The sequence below is a fragment of the Callospermophilus lateralis genome, chromosome 10, assembly GCF_048772815.1.
Source record: "Callospermophilus lateralis isolate mCalLat2 chromosome 10, mCalLat2.hap1, whole genome shotgun sequence".
NCBI classification, from domain to species: domain Eukaryota; kingdom Metazoa; phylum Chordata; class Mammalia; order Rodentia; family Sciuridae; genus Callospermophilus; species Callospermophilus lateralis.
Genome location: NC_135314.1, coordinates 78,076,266 through 78,098,382, shown reverse-complemented (window position 1 = coordinate 78,098,382; position 22,117 = coordinate 78,076,266). Strand labels below are relative to the sequence as shown.

At 35.6% G+C, this 22,117-nt stretch overlaps 1 protein-coding gene and 1 pseudogene across 8 annotated transcripts in view; both read left to right on the top strand.

Moving 5' to 3' along the window:
• The window catches only part of St3gal6 (ST3 beta-galactoside alpha-2,3-sialyltransferase 6), a 54,604-nt gene that overhangs the window by 18,346 nt on the left and 14,141 nt on the right, over nt 1–22,117 (top strand). For 7 of the 8 annotated variants that reach the window (XM_076867482.2, XM_076867485.2, XM_076867484.2 and 4 more), the window contains 4 exons: nt 10,678–10,777; nt 13,121–13,198; nt 17,937–18,040; nt 19,344–19,407. In XM_076867482.2, coding sequence (XP_076723597.2) covers nt 10,689–10,777; nt 13,121–13,198; nt 17,937–18,040; nt 19,344–19,407 — 335 coding nt within the window. In that variant the 5' untranslated portion in view covers nt 10,678–10,688. The remainder of the gene's footprint in view (nt 1–10,677; nt 10,778–13,120; nt 13,199–17,936; nt 18,041–19,343; nt 19,408–22,117) is intronic. The other variant, XM_076867486.2, reaches the window with a different exon arrangement.
• LOC143408971 (PCNA-associated factor pseudogene) lies at nt 13,675–13,999 on the top strand (annotated as a pseudogene).

The window sequence follows — 22,117 nt, the reverse complement described above, 5'->3', positions numbered from 1 at the left end:
AAAAATGGAGAGAGGAAGAGGGAGAGGGAGAGGGAGAGGGAGAGGGAGAGAGAGAGAGAGAGAGAGAGAGAGAGAGAGAGAGAGAGACAGACAGACTTGCTCTTTCTGGGCCTTGTTTTCTCAATAAAACTAATTCTAATTCCCTTTGTATTTACATACAACAATTAGCAGTAATTAATTTCATTAAAGTTCCCTTAAACAACTTTGTTTATTCTCCTTACTATTCCTGAAGACTCATGCACAAATTTAGGACACCAGCTTATTACCTTTTTTTCTAAAGTTTAAAACAAAAGTGCCCACTAGGAATTGGCTACATGTTTAACCAGTGAAACTTGGTAGTCTTTCTGATTCATTAAGGTTCAAGAACCATTCTTGAACAAATTTGTTACATTGCCAAATTGTTTGGCCATCTTTTTGTAAAGGACTCATATTGACAGAGAACATTATGCTTTTGTGATTCTGGAAAATTTGGATAATCACAATGGTCTTGGATTTTGTCCTTAGGAGTCTCTAACTCTTGCTTGTTCACACTGAGATTATTTGTGGCGGTTTCAAACTCCTTCCCCAGCACAGTCCTGAGCCATTTACTAGACTTGCACAGCTCTTGCCTGCCACCAGATAGGGTGGCAATGGGGCTAGATACTCAAGTTTCTTACTTCCTGGAACCTCTAATTGAATAGAATCTGGCTTATAATCTTGGTGATGTGTGCATCTGGCTTTCCTGTCAATCTTCACTTTTATTATAAATGATACCTATTTGCCAACTCAAATTATTTGTAGAGTTCTTGATTTTTTTTCTTGCTTTAAGATATTAGTATGAAATGCTGGGTTTAAATCCGGATTTGTTATGTGTTTACTTTTTAAGTCTCAGAGCAGTTTTATTATGAAGGGCATAAAGCATAAAAGGATGGGTTTTCTATAGCCAGAAATAGGGTCTAAGTTTTGCTGAAGACTTACTACTATTTTGAGTGTCTTGCATTTTATATTCAGAAGTGGATTAGGAAGATTTCATGTCACAGATACTTTGCAATGTTAAAATTAATGTGAAGAAATAATAGCTACCACAGTAATGGAAACTTAATTTTTTGAAGCTATCATTATTAGCACAATGTCACAAGTCATTAAGAATCATCAGGAAGTTTTGAAGCTCATTTTTTTTTTTTTTTTTTTTTTTAGTGAAGGCTTGGTATACAGTAGCTAGTATTTAACTAGTTGGAAAAGAATTAAGACAAGAATAGATGAGTCCTTCCATATGCCAGATACTTAGATGCTTTATATTTATTATTTACAATAGCCTTATTGTATTATTGTACATTGCTGTTGTTATTGTACATTCTATAGAGGAAACTGAAGTATATAGAGGTAAAGCAAATTTCCAGGAGTATATAGCTAGTGAAAGGAAAAACTGATATTCAAATTCAGGGGGTCTGATGGTTAAGCAAGCAATCTTAACACCTACCTATGCTGCTGTCTACAAGAACAAATTGCATAAAGATGAAGAAGTAAAATGGAAGAACCAAATTATAGTAGTCTTAAATGCTAGTCTTAGTGATTTTTATGTTCGTTTGTCAGACAATGAGAAGCCAGTGAAAGTTTTCCTGTGGGATTGGTAACAAGAGGAGATATGAGCATTTCCCCCCAGGTATAATGTATGGGCTGGTTTAAGGGGGGAAGATTAGAGATCATTGGGAATAGCTGAGGTAAGAAGAAGTGAGAATGTGGCTTTAAAAACAGCATTGAGATGGCAGCCTGAGAGCACCTGTCCTGAGGTGGGCAGAGGCTAAAGAGATCTAGAAGCACAGGGAGAGAAGTTACTGAGACTCAGGCTGGTGCCTCGCACACAAGAGGAAGCGGTTCAGGAATTGAACACCATGGAGATCAGAGAGGATTGGAACAAAATGAAGATGAGTGTTTTTGGCAATAGCCATTAATTTACTCCTGTATTGACTTGTTTTTTTTTTCTTATGGAATAAGTAAATACTATTGTGCTAGAGGATAATCCCCATAAAAACGCTCTTCTATACTGTCAACTCCATTACTTATTGGCAAGATCACCTTTGACAAATTTTTAATTTTTTTACAATGTCAATTGCTTGATGTTACTCGCCTAAATGCCCTCAACCTTTCTGTTCTTCATAACTCTAAGGTGTGTAATTCTTGGGTCCACGTTGTAAACAGCAATAATTGGAAATATTGTTTTGAATGTTTGGCCGGTGATTCATTTGGCACTTTCAGGTGAATAAACAGAAGTAGAATGAAGTGTATGGTATAGGTATAATGTGAAGAAAGGAGTCCTACCAGTAGTGTCAAAGTGATACGGGAGTAGATGGAAGGGTAGGATGGACAAGTGTGCAAGGAATTTAAAAGGAAACCACAAACATTCCCTAGAATGGTGAGAAATTTTTCTCAAAGCCAGTTCTCTTCAAAGAGAACCTGGGTAGTTCCTTCAGGGAGAATTCGGTTGATTAGAAATTTTAAAAGGTCAAGCCCTAACTACTTGTTTAAGGGAAGTACCATGGGACTTAGAAGGAGCTTCTAGTTCCTCTCAAATATTATTTTCTGTGAGGCTCTGATCCTTCCAGGGGGTTTCATTTCCTCTCTCCTTGACCAATGCTTTTCAAACACTGAGATCACTGAGGAAGAACCTTGTTAAAATGCAAATCCTGCCCGGTGAATCAGAGGGTGGGGCTGAGATTCTGCATTTCTGCCACTTTCCCAGGTGATTCCAATACTGCTGGTTCATGGAACCACACTTTGAGTAGCAGAGGTCAAAACTATTTTGCTTTTCTTCTCATTATAGATAATCAAAATAATTTTGAATCAGTGTAATTCAGCTCCTTTACCAGACTGTGAGCCCTATTTTTCATATCCTAGATTAGAATACATATACAATATGCACGTGTGTGTGTGTGTGTGTGTGTGTGTGTGTGGTGTGTAGATACATAGACAATCTCTTATTGATGTTAATAGGTTAAAAAATGTTACTTTGGTTAATGATTTGTATTATTCAGTATCCTCAATAATTTGTATAGTATTTGTGTAATATTTGTTTAGGTAGGGGGTTTTACTTTTAACTGAGAGGTTGAAGTAAATGTTTTGTTAGAAAATGGGCACCAGAATATGATGTGAAGTAAGGTTTTCAAGTAAAGTTAAAATACATTTGATGTATGACTTATGAAAATGTATTTCCACCCAAAGAATTGTACTTGAATATTCTATGCAGTTTTATTTACAATAACCAAAAATTGCTAAGAAATTAAATGTCTATTGTGTAGTGAACTAATAAATTGTCATGTGCCGTACAATGACATGATGCTTAGCAGTAAAAGTAAATGATCTTCTTGTAAATTCTGGAATATGGACAGCTTTTTCAAAGGCATTATGCTAATTGAAAGAATCCAGGAATTAGATACACACTGTGAGATTACATTTATATGAAATTTTAGAAGAATTCAATAGTGAAATTATAGTGATAGCCGATCAAGTTGCTAGGGGCCAGGAAGTAGGGGAAAGGAATTGAGTGGAATGAGGAACTTTGGGGGTTTATGGGAATGTTTAGTATCATGGCTTTGGTGATGGTCACATACATGTATACATTCTCCCAAACTCATCAAATTGTGCACTTAAAAGTGGTGAATTATATTGTATAAAATTTTATCTCAATAAAGCTAATTTGTTTTACAAAAGTAGCCATAGTCATTACCTGTTCATAATACCTAATACTGTTTTGGAGGTTGATATCTTATCAGTAGAATATTAATTAATATTAAGACAAAATTTTAAAAATATCCCCTCTTAGAGAGGTGGGGCCTGGGGAGACACCATGAATAAACAGAAGTGCCTTTAAAAGCTTCTTTGTCTATTTGCAGTGGAGCTGAATCTAAAGCAAGAGATCTCGAAAACAGGAACTCCAGTTCATTTATTTTTAGCATGCAGTGTCGTTGCTATTAGTTGAATGATTGTAGTGTGTCTAGCTGTGCTATTAAAAAAACAAAATTCTGCTGAAAAGTCATTTCTTTCCTTTTCATATTCTTTCCCCTGAGTGCACTGCATTTTCTGTAGAAGGTTTGGTCATCTGCTTTGGCAGTAAGGGCTTAAATTCAATTAGAGATGCAAAGATCTGTCTCCATATGCTCAGTACAAAATCTGGCAAAAGCTCTGGCTTTCTTGAGAGACTGCAAGAGAAGGGGTGTGTGTTTATGTGTGTGGTCGCCTATCAATGTGTTAAGTAACTGGGGGAGGTGAGGGAAAGATAGTCAATTGTACATGTTCCCCATTTTCTTCCATGCAGGAAGAAAAGAGATATATATTTACCAATCGAGCAGAATCTATGCAGTTGCTTCAATTTGTTAAAACTACTCAAGCTGCTTTTTTGGAAGGGGACATAAATTAATTTATAATTTCTGTTAATTTATTCAATAAATGTCAGGGTTTTTTCTTGATTTGCACAAAATAACAATAGCTAATGCTTGCAGATTTAAATTAAGCTTCTTCAGGTGTAATATGGCATGTTGTTAACTCTGTATGTACTGTTCTTTATTTCTTTAGTTATTCTCAAATACTATTCCATCAACTACATCAACAAGACCACTAATTCCTTAAGATTTATCTCTTTAATTGTAAACTGAATAGAGTTTTATATTATAGTGTTTTCAAATAAAGTATATTTTGTTTATTTTGAGATGGAGTTTCCCTATGTTGCCCAGATTTGTCTTTTACATCTGTGCTCAAGTGATCCTTCTGCCTTAGCCTCCCAAGTGCTGTGATGGCAGGCACATTCTCCTGTGTCTGATTTTAAAAAGTGCATTTTAATAAATGCATACATTTAATGAGTATCAACCCTTTGTTTATATTTATTTTGGTGCTGGGGATTGAACCTAGGGCTTCATGAATGCTAAGAACACACTGTACCATTGAGCTCTACCTCTATCCTCTACCTTATTTTACTTTTAAAGGTATTATTAAATGAATATGTTACAGTTTTAAAAAATACAATAATTATAGTTTTCCATAGTGTGCAACTTGAAAGTATGGGCTTTGAAATCAGACAGTCTTAGTTTGAATTTTGGCTACTACTTTGAGTATTAAACATCTCTAGCAAAGAGGTGATAATTCCCTTGACCTAATTATTATGTACAAAAGGGCTTCCTGGAATTGACTAAGTGCTTGGTAAACTATGCTGTTATTTACACCTCCTTCAAGTGGAGGTGGTCCTTGGTATATAAAAAAGGGTACCCCATACATTGGGCTATCCAATTAGAAATAAAGACAACCATACTTTTTTGGGGAGTGGGTGGGTACTAGGGATTGAACTCAGGGGCACTCGACCACTGAGCCACATCTCCAACCGTATTTTTTATTTTTTTTAGAGGCAGGGTTTCACTGAGTTGCTTAGGACCACCATACTTTAAAAAAGGATTGTGAGTTAAATAGGACTGAGCCCTTTACATCTATCACTGTGAGGTCCTGTGCTTATCCATTAAGGCTTGTGTTATATGCAGATGGCCAGGTCTAGGAGGCTTAAGTTTAGAGGACCTTTGGGTTGGGACCAAAAGAAACAGATATTAGCTGGATGCAGTGGCACACCCTGTAATCTCAGTGGCTTGAGAGGCTGAAATAGGAGAATTATAAGTTCAAAGCAACCTTAGCAACAGCGAGGCATTAGCAAATAACTCAGTGAGACCCTGTCTCTAAATAAAATACAAAATAGGGCTGGGGACATGGCTCAGTGGTTGAGTGCTCCTGAGTTCAATCCTCAGTAACAAACATTAATGCATGGCTGGAGCTGGAGGGTCTGTCCTAGATTTGTTTACATAGGTTTGTTTAAAATGTCCTAGGCATATTACTGTAGAGAATAATCACAAAACTGAGTTGTAAATACAAAGAGGAAGGCAGGCAAACTGCAAAATCTGTTGTAGACTTCAGTGTGTATCAGTGTGAGCTGAGGGCCATCAGAGACCAGAAAGGAGGAAGGCTTCTCAGAGGACTGAGTGGACACAAATGTTAACAGGGCCACCTGGTAAAGGTGTGGAGGTGAGCTATGAAGACAGATACCTGGCTAAGGGATAAGTTGTGGCTGAAATCTAGCTGTTGCTAATATAATAGATATTGGGTGCTCACAGGACTATGTGAAATCAGAGGAGCTGTTATTTTCCAATTTGCACAAAAATTCAAGTTATCGGGTGGTATTAAACAGCATACTGGATGTGAGAGGAGATCCAGTAGTGGAAAGATAAAGTCATCTGTCACTGAGGAAGCAGGAAGGAAAGGGAAGCCTTGCTACAGACTGGCTTGGACATGATTTTGGATCCTAGATACAAAATTCACTAAAGATTGGCTGAAGAGCTCCTGGGGTCTAAGAGAAGAATAAAGATATTACAAAACTATGATATCATTTAAGAATACAGCAACAAGAACCCATTTTCAGCAGTTGTGATACCCAAGATGGGCACAGGCGTAACAGGAACTGGACCAAACTATGATCTCTAATCAAGGGCTCCTGGGGCTCCCTTTTCTTAGACCAGGATCAGTCCCAGAACTTGGTGACTGGGTCTGAAGAAGGGCTTTAGAAAGCACCTGCAAGGCCAAGGCTGTTTCTTCCTTGGTGTTATATAATATTTATTGAGATACTTTTGTACTTGGTAAGTAGAACAAAGTTTCCAGAATTCTTGCTGAACACAATATTTTTTTTTCTAGCTGGTTGAGAAAACAAGCTCCCTTTGGTTTGAGAAAGCATTAGAAGAATCTGCAAATAAAAATCTGATGAGTTTTGAAGTGTCATCCCGTAGAATTTGTTTTGTTTTTATAAACATTGCTAACATGGTTGGGAGGAGCAGAATTAGAAGGAATGGGGTTATTAGTAATATGGTTTTATTTCAGCAGAGTTTGTATCAAAAAGACTTTCAATTTTGCCAATTGATGTTAAATAGATACTGCTTAAGGAGTTGGTAGAATTGATAAATTAGAGAAATGTCATGTTTTGTCTGATATCAAAAGAATGTGCCTGTGCTCATTTGTGAAAGCTCACCTCTGCGAGAGGCTGTATGGTACAGGGATTCTGGTGTGGTAGATTTAGGTTTGAGTCCCAATTCTGCTGCTTGTGAACTTGGGAAAGTTATTGCACCTCTCAGACCTTCAGTTTCATCATCTCTAAAATAAAACTTGGAAGTTTACTACTTCCCTCACAGGATCATTGACAATATGACATAAGATAATGCACCCAAAGCATTTATCCTACTTGGCACATGATAAGCACTCATATTTCAAAGGAATTCAGATCAGCTGTTATTCACTGAGCATGTGCTGTGTATTAGGCATTTAAGGTAAAAAAGAATTAACACAAAGCATCGGGGATCTGCGTATTCAATAACTGTCTGCTTAGCCTCTTCTTTGTGACAGTGCTATGTTAGAAGTACTAGAAATAAAATGCTAGAGAAGACAGGACCTGCTTTTGTGGCACTTGCTGTCTTGTGGGAGTACTAACTGTACCATCTGTTATTGTCTATGCAGTTCAGGAAATCTGGTATTTCTTTTTCCCTCCATGGTTCTGTACTGTGTCCTAGAGCAGTGTTTCTCAAACTTTTCTGTACGTAAGAATCAAATTGGAGGAAGCTTGTAGGGACTCCAGAATCTGCATGCTAACACCTTTCACCCCACTGGTGCTAACCCTTGAATGCTGCCGTAGAGCTGCCTTCCTTTCACTGCTGTGTGAGTTGACCCTTCCAAAACTGCACACACCAGCAGGGCACCATAAGGAGGTTTCAGATTAGAATTCTCTCTAATGCATTTTATCTTGAGATGACAGGATGACACCAGGAATAGAACTCTGAAAGGGTCAGACTGAAAATCTATTTCTTTTTCCCTTGAACTGTATGATCTGAGACAACTTTAGAAACTTTCATTTCCTTATTCATCAAGAAAATCATATCTGCACACCCATTTGACAAGCATATTTTGAGCCAGGTGTGAGCCAAATGATAGACATTCAAGCTTTGTATGAACTTCAAAGCTCCATACAAATAAAATATACATTTTTTATTAAAATGGAGGGAACACCATTGCCACAATTGAGCTAAGTTCAGAGTTTGAGAAGAAATAGATATTTGAACTTTGCCAATGAGCTCTACTTCCCTCTCTGCCCTTTATCCACCCTGAAGAGGAACAATTGCATTGTGATAAACTTAGTCAAAGATGTTGTAGGGCCCCTGGTTTCAGAACCATCTGCAGCCCCTAAACTGGCATCTGTCGTGTTCAATGTCAAGATCTTGAAACATGTTTGTATTGGCAAGTGAAGCTGTATTCCAAGCCTTAGGTATTTTTGAAAGCAAACACCCTATGTTAAATTCCAACTGGTTTTCCTTTGATTGCTTTTCACCAAGCAAGATGGTCATCCATTTATAGAATTTTAATTACAGAACTCATTTATTTGTGTTAGCTTTTTCCTGTGAACAAGCAGAGGAACTATACATGTTTATCACAAGGATATCCTGGCTGACCTTGGTCTACTTTGCAATTTGAATATCAAAGCTTTAAATTGGCCATGAAATACTAGAAAGTAGCCAAGCTTCCTACTTTAATTTTTTTTTTTCAGGTGCTATATGTAATGGCTCTTCAAGAGTAGGTTCATTTTACTTTTGAAGGAAAAAAGAATACTCTCTCACACTTACTTGTTTTCAGTCAAACCACATTTTTACTGAATGAAAAACAACAAGACAAAAACCTTACCCATAAATCCATGCTCTGTAATACATAAATTGCCCAAAGAATATGTTTTGGGGGTTAGATATATGAATTTTAAATGCTGACTTTTAAAATCTAGGCCTTTATACATTTTCTTATCTTAGATAGAAATAAAATTTGCAGATACTGAGAAGTTGCATCCTTGTTGGATATTTACATAAATAATATTATTCCTAGTAGAAATATAAATGCTTAATTTGAACAATTTAAGCAAGTTGTTGGTTGACTATTTTGGCTAATTGCCTTCTATTTGACTAATTGCCTTCCAGGACAGTGTAATAATCCAATGAGGTAGAGGGTGTGCTCTCACTTGCAAATATGTGAGGACGCTTGGGTTGCAAGAAGCAAACTGGTTTACCTCAGGCCACCCAAGCTTCATGTGTAGTAGGGCTGTGAATCATGTCTTCTGATCTCCAGATAATGTTAATTCTTCACAAGAATCATGTCTACTAAATTAGAAGTATGTGCAACCTGAAGTTTGTTCCTTTATTTGTTTATTTGCTTTCTCCTGATTTAGCATTCATTTCTAACTAAGGTATAATAGTGACATATGGGAGTGGTGGCTGCACAGAGCAATAGCTAACAGCAAAAGAGGAGTCAGAGAAATCTCAGCCAAATAATTATTGCAGCTTAGGACTGTTTAGCAAGTAAACCCACACCCTCGTTAGCTCCAGAGGGTCCCAACTCTAAAATGCCTAGCACAAATATAATGTTTGTTAAGATTATCTTGCCTCATCAAGAAAAGCTCAAATTATATTTAGTGTATTCCACTTAAAAAGACAAGGAGGTGGTTTACATTTTTCAGTTGAACTTATTTTTTTCCATATTGTATGGGTGCATTACAACTGTACATAATGGTGGGATTCGTTGTTATGTATTTAAACAAACACAATTGCACTTGAACTTATTTACCATTGAAAGTGTGTCAACATTATGTTATTTGGAAATGTATCCAACCAAACTCCCACTTCCTATTCTGCATCGCTGTAATTGAGATTAACAGATATGGATAGGAGTTAGAATAGAGACACATACAATTGTTTAGATGAACTATAAACTAGGAAAGCGAGGCAGAGAAATAGCATAGCTATCTAAAGTCACATGCACTAAAATAGAAGATTTATTATGAGACCATATATCAAATTTGTCTTTTGCATTTAATTACATATGAAAGTGGGAGTTTTTCATTTCCATTTTTGAAGCAAAGAGTAGGGGATTAGACAAATGTATTCGAGTGGTTTATAAAAAATATATTCTATGAGGGTTTTTTCCACTTACATTCTAGAAAGAAATGAGTTCAGATTTTTGTCTGCACATGTGCAGTGAACTATACCAATTCATTACCAAAAATAAGCAAGAAATTAGGTCAATATACCTGTGTAGAAAAATTGGTTGTCTAAATGTACATAAAAATTGAGGTTGTCAGAAATATTTTTCAGTAGATGTTTACCCTCAGGTTTTTCAAAATTAGAAAGACCCATGAAAATTATAAGGTATGACATTTAAAAGCCATTTTAGGCTCTGAATAAATGTAATTCTTATTCACATCTTAAGGCATATATTCACTTTATATTGAGAAGGAGAAAATAGATATTCAATGTTTCTGAAAAGAATTTGATATAGACATGTTATAAAATTTTGTTCTGAAGGAACTTTTCTTTCTAACTTAAGAAAGTATTAGATAAGTCCCTAGTTTTGAATCCATTAACTGTTTATTGGTCTAAACACATACCATATTGTATTGATTAGCTGATAAGAGGAGAAGCAGAAAAAAAGATATTCTCATTCTGCACATTGAATATTTTCAAATTTACAGATCTACATTGTTTTCTTCTGTTCCCCTTATGTATATTTATTTGCTGTGACTTTATATTTGAAACATTGTGAAAAACTTTCTAACATTCTTCCCATTTCTTTGGACTTTGTCTTGTATTTCAGGTGGGCCAGCCATGAGAGGGTACCTCGTGGCCATATTCCTCAGTGCTGTTTTTCTCTATTATGTACTGCATTGTATATTGTGGGGAACAAATGTTTATGGGTAAGTTTCATTTTTGCTACTTAAACATAATTCCCAAACTAGACTTTCATACAAACTTACTCCTCAAATTATAGTAGAGGGACTAAAGCATTGTAATATTTTGTATCTTTTCTAAGTTTCCATTAAAATTTGGGGTCTAACCATTCCAGTATCCTATAGATTCGTATCTCTAACAATTTGAAAATTTATAAATAACACTACATTTTACTGACTCTCCAGTGAAGCAGTAGTGGTAACAATCTTTGGGACATAATATTTGCATTTATACTATAGTTCATCTCCTCGAATTAATGGAGTAATTCTTAGTCTCAGTGGCATTTGATTTTTAGGGCCTAAAATGCTTAGTATAAGAGATTGTTGATACAATGTAAACACTACATTTGATTTTCTTTGTTTAAAAATGTTTGATGAATGATGATATATGCATTTTTTAAAATAACTTGACTTGATAATATCAACCCCCAAACTTTGAAGAGGCACAGATAACTTTCCTGTAGAAAAAAAAAATCTCCATAAGTAAGTTTTATTCTTCTCCCCTTTGTCAGTCCTTTGGCTAGGAATAAAGTTTTGATGACCTTTAAATCCTAAATGGAGGGCAACACAAAATTTACTCAAAATACACTCCATGGCAACTTGCTGCCTTAGACAAAGGAGTATTTTTTGTCAACTACTTTTCAATACTAAGTCTTAGAGCTTAGATTATGCTTCTAGCTTATGCTTACTAGATAAAAATATTAATGGTTCTATAACTAATTTCTATAACTAACTAATTGGAAAACAATTACAGTGCTTTTCTTGAAAGGAAGTTAGGCAAATGGCTACTGAAAAAAACAAAAACAATAACAATGCCCCTGGGCTAGAGAGCTCTGAGGTCTATTATGCATTCCATGATGATTACCCAACAGTGGTCTCTCCCTCCATCTCTGTCATATCCTTTCTATCCCACTCTTAGTAGTGAAAGACAAAAAACAGAGAAAACAAAAACCTGTTAAATTGTTACTTTCCTCTAGATCCTATTATTTGTCACAGGGGAAAGGACAAAATAATAAAAAGGGTCAAATACAACACAGTCTTTTGTCATCTAACTTGAGGTGAAACTAAACAGAGCAAACAGATTCTTACAATCATAGAAAGTACCCAGGGGAGTTACCTCAAATGTGTGTGTGCACCATGAACTTGATTCCTTCAAAAAATATTTAAGATGGTAATTGTTTTTGCTTTAACAGACACCCGAAGTTTGACTTTGCAATATCCTAAAGTAGTTTGTTTTCGGTTTTAATGACCTTTGAAGTCTAATAGTATATATCCCATTTTCCTCTAAATATAAGTCAGGGTTTGTGGCCTGATGTGCTGTTCTACCATATTTATATTTGTATCTTTCTTATTTGTTAATCAAAGGATCCTTGCCATTTGTGGTACTCAACAAAAGATGTTTCCCTGCATAAGGACTTTATGAGCTTTTTAGTTCAGAAACCTATTTCAATATTTTAAATGTAAAATCTTCTAACAATGGAGATTTTGTATTTAAATATAGAAAATTATGTTTATCCATAAATGGGTTAGTCTGTTTCTTTCGGTTTGAATCCTGTTGATTATAGAAGAAAATTGATTATTTTTATAGCATTTCTTCACATCGTTGATAATTGTCAGTTAGGTTTTTATATTAAGCTATTTTCTTCTTTCCCAGCTAGTCTGGATCCTGCTACCCTCCACCCCTTTGGTTCATTTTCATTGTTGTTCTCTGTCATGTTTCACAATACCCTTTTAAATTTCGGAGACAAGTACTCCATTCAGGAGTCACACAAGGGCCTGACCTGTGCCAAGAATAGAGAAGCATTAGATAAGATTCCAAATGCTGTGATTTATGGAGTCCCCAGGATCACGAGGCAAAAAGCCTATTGAAACTGCTCAGGTTAGGTGTTTTTGTGATGTTCCCTGTTGGTAGGCGGCCCTAGATGTGGCATGGTAGATGATAATCATGTGCGCTTGGAGTGAGTTTGGTTTCTCTGGCTCTTGAGAGAGTCTAAAAATGGATCATGGTTTTGGCTTCTACCACGGTAACCCTATCCCTTCTCTGAGAGTCCTTTGACTCACTGCTCTTTGAACCACTTCTTGGGTTGCTAGTCACCTTGGCCTTTTCCACACTCCCTTGCCTTATACTTGAAGATCCTCAAGTGTGTATGGGACTTGGAGAGGGTCAGACCTCAGGGCTGCAGGGTGGATTTTGACCCCCTGCTCAACAGCCTGTCAGTGGTGGCAACGAGCAGGCTCCCAGGCATTTGGCTTCCTTTTGGGCATGCTTCCAGGTCCTGCTTTCTGATAGACACTATTTTTGTCTTCTAGGGTACCACCTATAGAAATGAAGCACCGAAATAAGATCCAGCCATGTTTATCAAAGCCAGCTTTTGCATCTCTCTTGAGGTAAAAATAAATAGACAAAATAGAGTGTTTAAAAAAAAAAAAAACCTGTGGCATACAAAATGTTCATGTTTGCAATTATTTTCAACACTGGTTTACAGTGTTTTTTTCATACAAATCTTAACAGTGTAAGGTGGGCACACCATAGTTAAGGAAGAGCTTGACTATCCTGTCTCTTTTCTGTGCTTTTAGTCAGAGCTCTGCACATATTTTAAAAAAAGGCATCGAAGAACTCAATCAGGTATTCTTTCCACACACTAAGATTAGAGAGGTGTTGTTTATGTTTGGTCATGAAAATAATCAGTATTCTTTAGGCTGTATTTCCCCACCTTGTTCCCAAGCTATTTTCACTCTTATTATTTTGTGGTTTCTTCTCCTTTGCCTCTAAGTCAATCTTTATGATTAGAAATTTTGGTCCTTGTTCTGTGAAACTCCCTTGGCTGGGAATCTGCGTTTTTCTTGTCTCCTCCTGTTTGAACATGGTGTGGACAAAAGCAGACAGTGTCCCAGATAAGTGGCAGCTTCTCAGGCTCCAAGAAAGGTCCTTGGTTCCTTCACCTCTGCCACTAATTCTACATTGCTTTCATCAAGGAAAGCTGGAAATAAGTATGCAGGAGGGAATCTAGTTTGTATATGTCCAACTCCCCAGTGGCAAAAAGGAAATGGAAAATTCTTCAGGCTGCCCCTAAAGATTCTGAAAAGGAGAATCAGATTACTGAAGAGGTAGGAAGCAGTGACTTAGGAAAAGCAAAGAGGACAGTATGACCTTTGCAACTTGACCACAGAGATGACGAAAAAGAATAGGACTTATTCATTGTCTTTGAATGATGTCTCCTGTTTACTCTGGTTTTCTAATGTGTAAATTTGCATATATATGTTTGTTCAATAAGCTTTGTTGAATAGGCATTTAATTTTAAAAGTGAGGCTAAAGTTTATTCAAAAACAAGTTATGAAATTGGAGAATTTGTAAAGATTACAGTTGCTTAGGTTAATATTCAATTTAATACAGTATATTGGTTCTTTCACCTATTATAAAGCTTCTTGTTCTTGCTAACATTAAATCAATGCATAATGTTCTATTTACTAATGTCCTGTGTTTGAGATTTGCTTAAGTCTTTATACTGATGCCATTTATATTGACATCTGGGCATTGAAATGATGCTATGCTTTTATTTCCTATATTTGCTTTAAAAACCAGAGTTAGAGCTTTGCACCTTAAAAAAACATATTAATTAAACTTAATTTCTGTAATTTTTCAGAGAGGGATCCAAAGATATTACCTTGCAAAATTTTGGATAGATATGGAAAAAGTCAAGGACAATTTAGCCTTGAGAGTTTAGACAATTGATAATCAAAGTTTCTAAAGCAACAAAAAGACAAAATACTAAATATTTTGTATCAGGAAATAAGATTCCATAAACCACATTAATAGGGAGAAATTTTTCTTGGCTATGTATTTGATTTAATATCATAATATATTACCCTTTGCATCTATACTTTTAAAGTTGGAAATCAATAAAGCATGACAGGCCAATCATGCCATAAGTGCAGAGCTGTGGAAAGTCCTTAGCATTTTCACTATATTTCTCACTTAACCAGTTGTATAACTGAAGAAATTAAAACTGATGTTCTTGCTTTCCTAGCACTTTCTGATTACTGACAAACTATCAGTTTTCAAAATTAACCATGTTTTAACAGGCATGTTTTTCTGAAATTTTAAATAAGAGTACTTATTTTCACAATAAAAAATTTTTTCCCTGACTTTTACTCACTTTTAGTAAATGGCATAGAATGCAAATAATAATTAATCTATATGCAATGTAAATAATGACTTTTTGTTGTAGTTGTCAGGATTTTCAAAGTAGTTTTTTTTTTTTTTTTTAATCCACACATGTACTTCTGGGTATCTTGACTTTGATAGATTGCTGGTCAAAAAAAATCTTCTAGATAATAAAAAAATAAGAGACATAAATAATCATGTTTAATTGTATAAAATGTATATAAAATCTTCAGCATTTTTTTCATTAAGCATCCCAGAATTCAGAATTTCTTTTACTATATTATGTGACTATGTCTTCCCATTACTGGTTCTTAACCTTTGGGGCCACAGACCCTTAGAAATCAGTCAGCTCTGAAAAACTGAAGATACGTACAAATTTTTTGTACGTGATTACCTGCAATGGCTGTTTGTAGTTTTTCCATGGGTGTGTGTCCAGGTTGGGCCACCACAAAACTAGAAGAGTGTGTTTATGCTTTTTGACTATGACTCATAATAAAGACATTTCACTTGAACACAGTACACATATGTATTTATAATAAGGAAAAAAACCAATATTTTACCCTTACTATCCAAGATATACTGTGTTCTGTTCTGTTCATATTTTTTGAAATATGCTGATCATTACTCCAAAAATTGATTTCATAAGCCACATATAGGTGGCAGATAATAAGTTAATATGCTACTCTAGAATCAAGGTACTCTATAACTTTAATTAAAAAATGGATATTTACATCTTGAGAAAACCCCAAAGGTTAAATAAAGAGTGTATACAAAGTACATATGTTCAGCAGATCTGTAAGTCTGTCATCTAAGGGACAAGTAGATTTGTACTTGTCAGGTGAGCATTATTCTCTGAGCATAGTCCCCTAGAGCTTGCCATTTTCTCAGAAAGAGGAATTATTAGTATCAATCAGGAAGTTGCACATAGAAACCTGGAGTGTTATAATGTGGACACCTTTCTTTAGAATTCAGTTTGCACATGGATTTCAGCTTCGTCATGTGCAGGTTAGTGACCCCAGATGAGTTACTTCACTTTTCATACCTTTAGTTTCTTCACCTACATTGACTAATGCACTTTACCTGCCCTGCCAGGCTTTTCACCAATAACTGTCATGGAAATATAATGTAATCAATATGTTGTAATATAATATTATATACTATAGTATATATTTATATGTACTATATATATATATATATATATATATATATATATATATATATATACAGTGTATCATATATTACAGTGTATATACACTCTGATATATACAATGTGACAATTACAATAAGTAGTCATTACTCTGTACATAGATTATTAATTATCTGCATTCTATGTAGTTCACTAAAAGTCAGTAAAAGGGAAAATTTCTAATCAATGTGATATCATACAATGTAACATGTAACACAGTATTTTGTGATATGATGCACTGCAGTATATGCAATGTAATATAATTATTACAGATAAAGCTAATACTTATTGATCCCCTGAAATGTCTGAAATATGCTATCAAACAATTATTTCACTTAGAAATAAATAAAAGTCACCTAGTCCAAGATCCAACTGTAAATAGACATTAGTCATTAGTTAGCATCAGTGTTCCTATTGCTAACTCCAAGCAAGAGTCTTTTATTGGTGCAGTTAACTAGGGTTCAATTTTCCAAGGAAGACTGGGAAGCTCAGGAGCCTTCTCTCAAGGTTAAATCAGGTGACCTGATATTTCCTCTTCCCAAGGCAGATCCTAGGCTTAAGATCAACACTGATATAGAAATGACATTTGCAGGTTGACTGGCTCTTGAGACTGCTATGACTATCACAGCTGAATCTGGGACATTATAGCTGGAGCAGAGAGGACTGATCTCACCTACTTTCCTTCTCCTGAATGCAGTGTCATTTTGTAATTCAGCTCTGAAAACATTAAGCTCCTTTGACTTGCTCCTGAGTGACAAAGCCAGGATAAAATTGAGGCTCTCTCACTCTTCCTGAGGCTTACATTTTGTCATGTAGCCCTCTGAAGCCCCTGTATCACTCTGATCTCCACCTGCAATTTTTAGACTAAGCACAAAACTCATGATGTGGCAGGAGAGATGATGGCAGGTGTGGGACTGTGGTTAGGATTAGCTATATTTGTCCTGCAGCGTGTAAGTACCAGCCAGTCTTTCTGCTGGGTGAAAGCAGCATTTTAATATGAACTTTAAGATCCTTTCAAAAATCTCTCTCTCTCTCTTTTTTTTTTTTTCTGATTCATAAGAATCCCAAAAGATTGATTTGGAGGGCTGGGGAAGTACTTCAGTGGTAGAACTTACCTAGCATGCACAAAGCCCTTGGTCCAATCCCCAGCACAGGAAAAAAAATGAAATTTATTTAATCATTTTGTTAAATATGCTAAACTCTGTGTCAGGCACTAAAAATAAGAAAAACAGAGGCTATTCCTATGCTGATCAAGCTTTCTCTCTTATCCAAAGGGTTGGGGGTTGCCTTCAGTGCAAAGCAGGCAGTAAGAAGATGAATGCCCACATTCTTGTACTTGGGTAAATCTTAATTTAATGACATTAGGGAAGAGTTACGTTCTAGCTCCATCTACTTTTTAATATGTTTTTACAGCTGAGACAACAACATACAAATGGTCCTTTTAACATTTAGAAATGACTTAGTATCAGTACCTTTATTACTTCCCTTTGTTCCTTCCTGGCTATTCTTTGATTGCTTGGTGCTATTTTAAAATTTTGTTTTCACCTCCACTGTAACAAAATTTTGTTCTCAGTCCTTGGAAAGTGTTTCCATTCCAGTGTGTAGCTCCACTGCATATTCCATTCTATGTAATATCTAATACTGTCTTACATAAAAGATTTTAAAAATACAACTTCAGTTACATGCTATAGTTATTTTCAGTAGTTGTCTGAAAAGCCTGACAATATAGAATGCTCTTTCATAATCAGTTTGTTTTTTTTTTTCCTTTCTTCCAGGTTTCCTCAGATTCACCCCTTTTTGTGTGTGTCTGATTTTAGGAATACTGCTATAGTCACTGGTAGTGATCAGTTTTATTTGCCCTATGGGACAAAAAGATCAGGTCAGTAGCAGTATTCGGAACCTTTCCTGTTAAGTTTAAGTCCTCTTTGATGAGAACCACGTTTGTATAATTCCAAGGCCTTTTAATCTTTCTGCCTCCTAATGATTCCTAAGGGATACAACTGGGAGGATGGGATAAAGGGAATTATATTTTAAAACAGAAATATCCCTTGCTTTTGAGTTAAGTAATTAAGACGGTAGATTTTTGTTGTTGAGATGCTGTGTTTTACTTTTGTTCTGCCACAGGGTGACTCCTATGAGTTCTATACCTTACTTGATTCCAATTTAGAATTAGCAGGAGGGGCTGAGGATATAACTAAGTGGTAGAGTGCTTGTCAACATGTGTGAGTCCCTGGATTCAATCCCCAGTACCCACCTCCCCATAAAAAGAATGAACAGGATAACCCTGGGTGTTAACTTCTTTCCTGTCTCCCCATTTCACCTCTTTTACCTGATTTGTTTATTTCATCAGGAAGTTTTAGCTTCTTGATCAGCCCTTTAATTTAACCAGTGGGTATTTCACTTTTGCTAAATTTAGAGGGAATTATTCCATCTCCTAATGACAAAGCACTTTTGCTTTTGCTCATTGAGAACTGATTGGCCATATAAGCTTTAAGTTCTAGATTTTTAGGAGACCTTAAAAACCCAAGATGTGGGGCTGGGGTTGTGGCTCAGTAGAGCACTTGCCTAGCAAGTGTGAGGGATGATTCTCAGCACCACATATAAAATGAATAAAATAAAGGTCCATCAACATCTAATTTTTACACACACACACACACACACACATACACACACACATACACACACACACACATATATATAAAACCGAAGAGTTGACAGGCCTATGCTTTTCTGAGTCAGATTTTATTTATTTTTTTGACTGATTCTGCTTATTTTTTGTTTGTTTGATTGTTTTGTGTTTTTTTTTTTTTTTGTATTTTAAATATATTTTGCAGAGAATTTGAGAATTGGTTTAAACTTACTCTTGGTTTTAATTTTAATGTCAGTTTCAGAATCATCAGATACTGTTAAATTTTTAATTACTTTTTATGATTGTTTTCAGGTTAAGCATCTTATTTCTTTCTGGGGTTTTGGTGAAGTACATTTAGAGCATTGCCATTTTGAATGTGCTTATGGAGTAGTGTGGGGGTAATTGTAGTTGTATCATTAATTTTTCACACATTAAACCAGATGTGGCCTTACCAGTTGGAAATAGGTTTGGGGGGTGGTGAGCAAGGTGGCTTATTAGTTACCTGAGAAGTCATGATTATCTTCTTACTCATAACATTCCATTTCTTTTCTAGAGGCATATTTTAAACTTGCTCTTTCAAAACTGCAGAGTTGTGATCTCTTCGATGAGTTTGACAAGTGAGTTTATTTCCTTGCTTCTCTTTGACTTTTAACTTTAGCTAAGATGGTTCAAAAGATGTGCCCAAAGAGATGTATGTATTTACTCAGGAAAATTCCATAGCACCTGTGTATAATTAAAGCCTTCTTTTTTCCTTTTTCTCCACTACCTCAACAACATGTGATAATTTTTTTTCCTTTTCCTGTTTTCGATAATAGCCAACTGATAATATTCTGACTGGGTGAAAAGGAATATCTAGTTCTGATTTGTAATTCCTTAATGGCTAACGATGCTGAACAGTGTTTCAGTATTTATTGGCCATTTGTACTTCATTTGAGAAGTATCTATTCAGCTCATTTGTCCATTTATCAATTGGATCGCTTGTTCTTTTTGCCTTAATTTTTTGAGTTCTTTGTATATCCTGGATATTAATCCTCTGTCAGGTAGTAATTGACAAGTAGTTTATATTTTTGTTCTTATTACACTTGAAATAAATGAACTACAAACTCAATTTAGAAGTACATAACTTTTTGACTGAATTTGCAAGTTTTAATGATGAGTAGTGCTCATACTAAGCCAGGACATTTTTAACCCATGGTCACCTTTTTTAAGGTGTTTCTACTTAAGAATTAATTCATACCATTCATGGGTTGTTTCACATATCTTCCCATGCGTCATCCTAACTCCTTCTGTTTCTCTTGTTAAAAAGGTTAACTATTGGATATTGGAAGCTGTTCTCTTCCTTGCCCCCTACTAGAAATATCTTTGAAGGAAGCAGACAGCTTGCTTAGATATGTTTTTTGACTACAGAGGTTTTAGTTTTTAGAAAATTCTGTTGCTAAGATAACCCTGTACAAATTGAATTTCCAAAGATAGACTTCTATATGTGACTGTCCAGTTCTCTTACTTGTTTTTGTGGGCTCATTTCGTAAGGTTTAAGCCACATTTTAGAATTTGGCTGGTGAGCTAACATGAGAATGTGGGTGGTTTAAAAATGTCAGGTGTCTATTAAACATGGGACAATGACGGAATTTCCCTTCTTGCCCAAGAGAATGGATGTGCTGGATGTGCTATTTGGTCAGTGCAGAAGATAGCTGTAGTGGGCCAGGAAGTGAAAGTGGGATAGAGTTTACACAATGGAGCTACAGGAGCAGTGTTAGATTTTGTTAAGCTCTGTCTTTTTTTTTTTTTTTTCTGTTGGGGACCCAGATTATTGAAGTGTATATTATGTAATATAATTGATTTATTTTTGTTTGTTCTTTTAAATTAATTTTTTATTATAATTATTAACCAATTAATTGTACAAATTAATGGATTTTGCTGTGGTTTTTCCATAGATGCAAAATATAGAACTTTGATCTTGTCTATATTCCTTCCCTCCTCATTCCTACCACCCTTTCCCCTGCTCTGGACCCATCCCCCAATCCCTAGTAGTCCCTCTTCTATGTTCAAGTCATCATTTTTGTTTGTTCTGTTTCTCTGTAAGTTTCCATATATGAGAGAAAACATATGATACTTGTTCTTCTTTGTCTGGCTTATTTCACTTAACATGAAGTCTTTTAGTTCCATGCTTCTGCAAATGAAAGGATTTCATTATTCTTTATGGCTGAATACTACTTCATTGTGTATATATATCTTTTTTAGCACCTAAGCTGATTCTATATCTCGGCTACAATTAGCATAAGAATGCAGGTATTTCTTTTCTGTGCTGACTTCATTTCCTTTGGATATATATATACCCAGGAGTGGGATAGCTGGACCATATTGGTAGTTCTATTTTTTAAGGAAACTTCATACTGTTTTCCATAGTGGTCATATTAATTTATATTCCCACCAAGAGTGTGCAAGGTTTCCTCTTATTCCACAAACTCATCAAAATTTGTTACTTTTTCTTTCTTTTTTTTTTGGTAATAGTCATTATGATCGGGGGCAATATAGAATCTCAATGTAGTTTTGACTTATGTTTCCTTGATGGTTAAAGATTTTTCATATAGTGGTTTGTACTCACTCTTTTGTGAGGTGTCTTTTAAGATCATGTGCACATTTATTAGTTGGATTACTTGTTTTTGTTAAGTTTTTTGAGTCCCTTATTATCCTGGATATCTGATGAGTAGCAGGCAGAGATTTTTCTCCCGTTCTGCAGGCTGTCTCTTCACTCTGCTGATTGTTTCCTTTGCTGTGCAGCTTTTTAATTTGATATAATCCCATTTGTTAACTGTTGCCTTTGTTTTGTGGACGGTTGGAGTCCTACCTAGGAAATCATTGCTTATACCAAGACCTTCAAGTGTTTCCCCTGTGTTTTCTTTTAGTAGTTTCAAAGTTTTAACTTATATTTAAGGTCTTTGATGCATTCTGAATTAATTTTTGTTCACAGTGAGAGACTGTGCTCCAGTTTCTGTCTTCTATATGTGACTGTCCAGTTCTCCCAGCACCACTTGTTGAAGTGCTGCTCTCTTCCCACTGTGTGTCTGTGGCCCCTTCATTGAGAATCACTTGGCTGAAGATTCTGGGTTCTCTCTTCTCTTTCTGTTGTCTGCTTTTATACCAATACCATGCTGTTTTGTAACAGTGGCTCTGTAGTATGTTTTGAAATCTGCTATCGTGATGCCTCCAGCATCGTTCTCTTTTCTCAGGATTGCTTTGGCTATATGGAGTCCTTTGTTTCCATTTGAATTTTGTTTAGTTCTAGTTCTGTGAAAAATGTCACTGAGGATCGCATTGAATCTGTAG